A 7,827-nucleotide genomic window follows, 5' to 3' on the forward strand; every position below is an offset into this window, starting at 1 on the left:
CTGTAGTTTCCACATTCGGTTGGGTCGCCTTTCTTTGGGATAGGAACAAATATCGATCTCTTCCAGTCAGTTGGCCAAGTGGTCGTTCTCCAGATTTGACTGTACACACACAAAATAAAATAAAATTAAAATAAAAAGACAATTCCTAGTCACTTCAGCCAGAGCTCCAATTGCATGGTCTGCTGGGTCCTCCAAGCCCTGGAGGGGCTCAGAATGGTGGAGAAGCACCAGGATAGGGAGCACAAACTGATACCTCGAGGACAGAGGAATCTGGACAGATCACCATATAGGTGACAGCTGCCCACAAGAAACATTAGAACAAATGATGGTGGGTTAGTGAAGTGCCTCATTCATTTAAAAATAAATAAATAAATACGATTCAAACGATTTCTTATTCTAGGCACATTAAAAAGACATCTATGTAAAAGTAACCCACCCAAATGTGTACAAAATTTCCAGCATAAAAGTAATCCTGAACGGAAGGTAAAATATGTTTTTATATGTGAACACACTAAACACTTTCATCGATCCAGAAAAAGAAAATACCACCCAATTAGCAGTTTCTCTAAATGCCAGAAGTTCATTGTTCACCTAACACTGTAGGGGAAGTTTGCTAACTTAGGTGGTCAGGCAAAGGGCCTCCTGAGAAGTCTGTCCTAATCCATCCTAAAGTCAGAAGTGACTTTATAGTCCTTGACTTAATAATTTAAAAAAAAGAAGGCAGTGGTGGGAGAAATGGCCTTCTGATGGACAGTTGGAAAATAACAGTTGTTGGGAAATTGAGTATAAATAGAAATGAAAATCGGGACAAGGATGCTTCCATGGAAAGTGTCACCTTCCAGATCTACTTGCCATCGGCAAAATTTCATTCCTGAATGGGGTAGGTAGCTGCTAGGGTTCTTGACAGTGAACCTAAAGGGAAACCACACCACAACCTATGCTTTGTGATTAAAATGCCTTGTTTTCATTTTTTTTTCCACTCAGTACAGCAAGTAATGGCCCTCTAGTGTTATGTAAATCAGCCCTCATTCAAAACAATTGACCAACCACCAACCAGTCACCAAAGAGTTCCTGGGGGAGGGAAGAGGGGGAAGGGAGGAAAACTTGCAACAATGAATGAATGGAAATCCAAGTTCTCTATAAACTTGTTAAAATCTCAAAATTAAAAAATGAAAAACTTCTTCATCATAGAGTCAGTCACCTTCACTGGCTACAGGTCCATCTTTTTTTTTTTGTCCATCTTTTAAATCATGAGAAAGGCTACCAGCCTTTTCATCTCCATATTCTGCTTTTCCAACCTCCCTTTTCTTTTTGGAACATACTTAATTTTTACTGTATTTTATGCTTCATTTTCTCTCCACACCAATGCTTGTCCAGCAGAGCTCCTTGTAGTGAAGGAAATATCCCCTGCACTGTCTACTGTAACAGCTCCTGGAAGGTGTCATGGTTGAGTATTGACTTGTGGTTTTTGCCACTCAGGGACTGGACTTTTCTGTTTACTTAACACAGAGCTACTACTCTGTTGGATAGTGCCGTCTAGACTCTGCTGCCGCCCTTCCATCTGAACTCTACTTGCCTGTTTCAAATGGTAATAAAAAGTCCAGGAAGAAATCGTTATGACTGCTTGCCAAAGCATTTGTAATACAGCTCAGTGACTTCTTTACTTCCAGGTAGTTGATCTGCTGAGGTATTTCTCCTGGGCTGAGCCCCAGTTGAAGGCAATGAAAGCATTACAACATGTAAGTAACTTTTCCCGAGCAATTACTTTAAAGTCTCTTTGTTTTCTGTAATTCATCTCAAGTTGCATAATTCACTCGCTCCGGAAAGGCTAACTCAAAAGTTTTATGATCGTTTGATTATTTGCAATTTGTTGTTTCTGTTAGATGCCATTAAACTTAATAGCAAGCCTGTATGAAACAGGATGAAACTGCCTAGTTCCACACCGTCGCCACAGTTCGTGCTATGTTGAGCCCACTGTTCGCCAGTGTGCGGATCATCTTGTTGGGAGCCCTCCTCTTTTATCGCTGACCTTCTGGTTTACTAAGCGTGATGTTATTCTCCAGGAATTTGTCCTCCTGATAACATGTCTGAAGAACATGAAATACCGGTCTCACTATTCTTGTTTCTGGTTGTACATCTTTTAAGACAGACTGTTCATTCTCTAGAACCCATTGTATAATCACTAGTCCTCAGTAGTACCATCATTCAGAGGCATCACTTCTTACCCCATTTCCCGAAGTCCTTGTCCAGCTTTCACATGCAGAGAAACCGTTGAAAAGTGACTTAAGCCAGATCCACCCAAAGCTGTATCTTTGCTTTTTAGCACTTCGAAAGGGGTCTTAAAAAAAAAATAGAAACTTGCTAAGTAGTTACATACTGTACTATTAAATTGCACATTGTTAAGTGCAGAGTCATAGGCAACTCATAGCGGCCCTATGAACAAAAAGACCTGAACACTTATATAACATCCATCATTTCTCCAAGTTCATAGGGTTTCCAGAGGCAAGCTATTTTGGAAGTGGATGCCACTCCTGCTTTCAAGCGTGTTTTACTCCTGCTTTCAAGCGTGTTTTACTCCTGCTTTCAAGCGTGTTTTAATCGGGAAGCTCCACCAAACACTGTCCGTGGGTGACCATTATCGCATTTGACACATCAGTGTCACAGTGTTCATTTAGCTTCACAGCAACCACGAGTTAGCTCTGTATGGCAAGCGGACAGACCAGGGCTATATGATCTAGAATGTTTGACCAAAACCAATTAAAACCAGGCCTGAGAGCCGCAGATTAAAGTCACCCCTTTTGGCTTGGTAGCATCACTTTCTGTCCACAAGGCTAACTAAGCTCGTCGTTGTTGTTGTTGTTAAGTACCATGAGTTAACTCATAGTGATCCTATGAGCACTAATATGTACTAATTGTGATACTGAAGGAAAATATATTCATAGACAAACCAACCATAGGATTTAAATGTTTTTAGGACTTAAATTATTAAGTGTTTTTATGCACTTCCTTCCATTTTGAGATCTCTTGCTCTCCTTTTTGGGTTTAGTCTTAGAAGAATAGTGACTGGGCTCTGCATTTAATTCTTTAGTCCAGTACTCTCCATATGAAGTTCCTTAATGATTGAACTGTTTCATTCTGCACTATATAGTTTCATAGCTACGGGCCATGTGTGACTGTTGAGCACTAGAAATGAGATGGAGGAACTGCTTGAAGTTTTATATGATCTTATTTTATTGTAATAGCAACAGAGACACATGTGCCTTATGGCTACTATATTGGACTGGCTGCTCCAGAACCTAGACAGCAGTAATATCAAGACCAAGTAGGAATGTGTAGATATATGTGAAGATTTTCCAAGTGTTCCGGGCATGGCAGTTATAATAGAATCAATTTATAATCCTTAACTTCCAAAAGTGAGCAGCTTGATACTGGGTCTCTGTTAGTGCTTCTTTCCTGTTTTCACTTCAACAATTGATCCCCTTACTTTCTATGTACTTTATAAAGACAGACTAACTTCACTTTTTCCAAGGGAATGACCATTCCCCAGTAAAAAAAAAGAAAAGCAGAAACCTGTTAGGAGTCAAGGTTTGGGGGTGGGATGTTTGGATGTTCTTCACTGTTGACATAATTTATAAATTGGCCAGATCTTCAGGATACTCTTCAGAGCTCAGTGCCCTAGTCAGATAAACTATGTAACATTTCACACAATTTTAGAATCACAGTGCAAATTAACCTACAACTCTCAGGAAAGTTCTGGATCAAGGAAACCTGTTTAACCCAGCATTTCCTAATTCATGTGGTGGAATTGCCCTTTTTTATGCCTGTAGTATTATTAAGCTCTTTTAGTCACTTTGAGAAAATGCTGCTCCAAGGTGTGCTTGGCTCCCTGAGAAATGTAATTTTTACCTAACTCCTTGAGCAGTCCTATATTTGTATGTGTGTCAACATCAGCATTTACTATAATGTTTCTTGAGCAAAGTAGTACATTCTTTGTTGTTGTTATTCTGTGTGCACATTGAAAAATGTGAATCGAGTTCCTAGAAGTTCCCATCTCAGTCTGTGATAGTTAGAATTGAAAGAGTTTGAGCCTAATTCATACATTTTTAGAACTTCCTTTTGAGTTGCAAGGGCTTACTATAGTTAGTTCTCACATAAAAATTAAGGTCATGTAACTAACTATGCTTTCCAAAAACAAACTTAACTTGGCATTAAGATTTCTTATGCTGAAAAATAAACCTCTTTTTCTATTCATAGAAAATGGTGGCTGTTCATCCAGCAGAAGTGGTCAATATTCTCAACTGCTTCACCTTCAGTAAAGACAAACTTGTTGCTCTTGAGCTGTTGGCTTCGTAAGTATCTTATTTCACTGAAGGAAAATTTGAAGACTTAAAATGCCTTTTCACACTACGCTATTAATTTATATGTTGTGGTTACACATACGTATGATGATATATAATGTGATATATAATGGATACAAACATAACATGTGACATGAAATATTTTCTATGACCGCATTGTTTTGAACAGAGTCGAAGTAATAGGATGTATCAAAATTGCTCATTTTCTTGCATTTTGTTCTTTTGTTTTACCTTCATACTCTTAAGTAACAGGAAAGCCATGTGCTGGTGAGACATAGTTACACTCAGATTCTGCCACTTACTGGTACCATTTTGTTTTGGGATTGGTTTGGGTTTTTTTCCCTGCTAACATATTCACTCTTTCTGAACTTTATTTTCCTTACTTTGCTGGTGGTTCTAATGGATCAGTAACTCCGCAGGAGAATGAGAACAGTCTCCTCCTGTGGGATTTACAGCTTCAGAAACCCAGTGGGGAGTCAGCTAGGAGTCAGTTCTGACTTGGGCAATGAGTATTTGAGTTTTTCATTATTAGTATTTGTGCACTTTGAGTCCTGTGAATGTGTGAAAAGCACTAGGCATCTAGCAGGACATTTGGTAAATGATCACAGTGATGCCAGAACAAAGAGAAAATGGAGCCTATTTAATTGCATAATTGAAAAGTCTTTAAGTTGCTATTTATTTATAGCATACTGCTTTTTAAATCGTGTGTGTGTGTGTGTGTGTGTTTCCTTTCTGCCACTGACTTGCTCCTGACTCAGAGTGACCCTCCCTTGGGGTTCTGAGGCTGTAAATCTTAGCAGGAGAAGACTGTCTCTTCTTTTTCCTACAGACCAGTTGGGGAGGTCACACTGCTGACCTTTTGGTAGTAGTCCAGTGCTTAGCCTACTTTGCCTCCAGGCCTCCTTTACGTAGACGAATATACACACTTAGATGCTGATGGAGACACAACATGAAAATAAAGCACAAGGTGAAGCTTCATCTTTCGACCAGCCATGTTTTTATGCATTTGAGACAGAGGTTTATTCTGCTGCTTCCTTTCTTCCACTCATTATAAGAGTGTATTTTCAAGAATCTTAACAGTAGTGATTTTCATTTACATTTTTATTTACTATTTTCAGGTAATTAGTTTGATAAACTTCAAATATATTTACTATCTTTATTAAGCATGTTGTTTAAATCAGCTTATTAAAAGTAAAAACTTGAAATTGTAAAAAAAAACCAAAAAAACTAACCCATATATTTTTATAATTGAAAAACAAAAAGTGTACATTACCTATAAAGAAGAAAGAAAATTAAATCATCAGCCTTTTCTCCCAGTGTAATAAAGGAACACTCACTCACACGTCTGTGCTGACTTTGTGTGTAAACCCAGGTTTTTAAATGAAAAGCTCTGTTGTGTTTCTTTGGTAGAAACATTGTGGATGCACAGAATTCTCGTCCCATTGAAGATTTATTCCGGATAAACATGTCTGAGAAGAAGCGGTGTAAGAGAGTTCTTGAGCAGGTAGTGTTCTCGACAGTGCTGCACCAGTGGCACCTGGGATGGGTGAGGAAAAGATAAGCCTACCTGCTGTTCCTTCGTGAGTTACGAGTGAATGGAGCAGACAGAAGGTGGGCAGAGGGGAAGGAGGTGGCCTGTGAGTGATAAGCTGTTGGCCACTCATCTTGAATTTTGTGCAGTTCTGTGCCTTAGGTAGCTTTGCAGTGGCTTCCAGCTTCTGTGTCTTAGGCATTTAAAACCTTCAGTGTTTAAATTTGTCTTCACACTTAATTTATCCTAATCAGATTCCTAAGAAATGAATAGCAAAAGAAATTTTAGGGGGTTTGTTAGTGAAATTTACAAAGGCAAGAAGTATAGCTTTTGTAAGCCTAGGCATTATTATTATTTGATCACACTTGAGGTAGTTATTCCTTAGGATTATTTGGGCTGGAAACCCGAAGGTTTTGTGGAACACACCTTAGTTAGTATATGTTAGTATAATTTTGATAAAGTTAAACTTAAGTATCTTAAAGATAAACTTAAGTATCTTAAAATATTTATGCTTTTTAACCCACAAATTCTACCTCTAGCAATTTACTCCAGGGAAATAAGTAGAATCTGTTTATTCACATAATATTCATTAGGCAGATGACACACCTTGCTTGCTGAGAGTGAGGAGGATTTGAAGCACTTGTTGAAGAATATCAGAGACTACGGTCTGTAATACAGTTTATATCTCAACATCAAGAGAACCAAGATACCTACCACTGGGCCATTCAGCAGCATCATAATGGAAAAAGACTGAAGTTATCGATGATTCCATCTTGCTTAGACCCACAGTCAGCACCTTTGGTGTCAGCAGTCAAGAATTCAAAATATCTATTGCACTAGGAGAATCTGCAATCAGACTTGAGATCTCTCCACAGTACTGAAGAGCAGTGTTGTCAGCTTAAAGAAGAGACTTCTTCAAGCCAGGTTCTTCTCAATCACCTGCTGTGCATCTTCTGAGAGATGGACAAATAAATGAATAAAGATGACAGAAGAATTGATGCCTTTGAGCTGTGGTGTTGGAGAAGAGTATTCCATGGACTGCCAGAAACAGACTAATGATTGGCACGGCTGTGAAGAGACATCCATGTTCAGAACTGTGGCACTGGCCTTCGTCTTTGTGTGCTGTCATTCCTAAAGCCCTGCTTTAATGATAAATGAACATGTTCTCACTTTGAAATGACTGAACCCCCTATTTACAACAAATTCTCCACCTTCACCTGCTGCACATTTACTTTTCAAGTCATCAAAGCTGTTTCTTGCACTAAGAACTGTCTGCATCTTTTCCAGCTGACCTACAAATTCTTAGACACAATTAGCAATGGATCTTACTCGTGTCCCAGAGATTGCTTACATAGCTAACATAAGCGTATGTATTGAAAATTTATTTATAAAGCTTGTGTAACAAACTCTGTAGCAAAACATGTAACTATATTTGCATGGCTTACTATTCCTGTAATATAATGGCATAGACATAGTGGTGTTTTATTCATGTAACAAATACTTAGCACCAATGCAACATGTGTTTGGTATTTGCTTTAGAGACTGAGGTGTAATAATAACCAGGCTAGGCAAAAAACTCTTTCCTGAGTATATAAGGAAGCTACATTGTGTCTGACACCATGTTTACCAACTAACTTTCTTTTTTCAACACCACAACTCTTTAAATACCCAGTGTTCTTGGAAAGACTTTTTATAAAGAAAGATATTTGGATGGCTAACAGACACATGAAGAAATGCTCAAAATCACTGGCAATAAGAGAGGCAAATCAAAACCAGAATGAGATACCATCTTACTCCAGTAGCAGTAGCAAAGTTTAACAAGAGAGCAGTAAATGTGGAGAGGATGTAGAGAGATGTTGTTATTGTTGTTGTTATGTGCCGTCGAGTCGCCTGCGACTCATAGCGACCCTATGTACAACAGCCCTAAACTCCGCTCTG

The 7,827-nt window shown here is 38.6% G+C and overlaps 1 protein-coding gene across 1 annotated transcript in view; it reads left to right on the forward strand.

Moving 5' to 3' along the window:
- Positions 1 to 7,827, forward strand: part of PROSER1 (proline and serine rich 1) — a 35,469-nt gene that overhangs the window by 4,979 nt on the left and 22,663 nt on the right. Inside the window, exons 3-5 of the mRNA XM_006879613.1 lie at positions 1,671 to 1,739; positions 4,255 to 4,349; positions 5,769 to 5,862. Coding sequence (XP_006879675.1) covers positions 1,671 to 1,739; positions 4,255 to 4,349; positions 5,769 to 5,862 — 258 coding nt within the window. The remainder of the gene's footprint in view (positions 1 to 1,670; positions 1,740 to 4,254; positions 4,350 to 5,768; positions 5,863 to 7,827) is intronic.

The sequence above is a fragment of the Elephantulus edwardii genome, unplaced genomic scaffold (genome assembly GCF_000299155.1).
Source record: "Elephantulus edwardii isolate Elephantulus edwardi_28Jun2011 unplaced genomic scaffold, EleEdw1.0 scaffold00004, whole genome shotgun sequence".
Taxonomy (NCBI): Eukaryota; Metazoa; Chordata; class Mammalia; order Macroscelidea; family Macroscelididae; genus Elephantulus; species Elephantulus edwardii.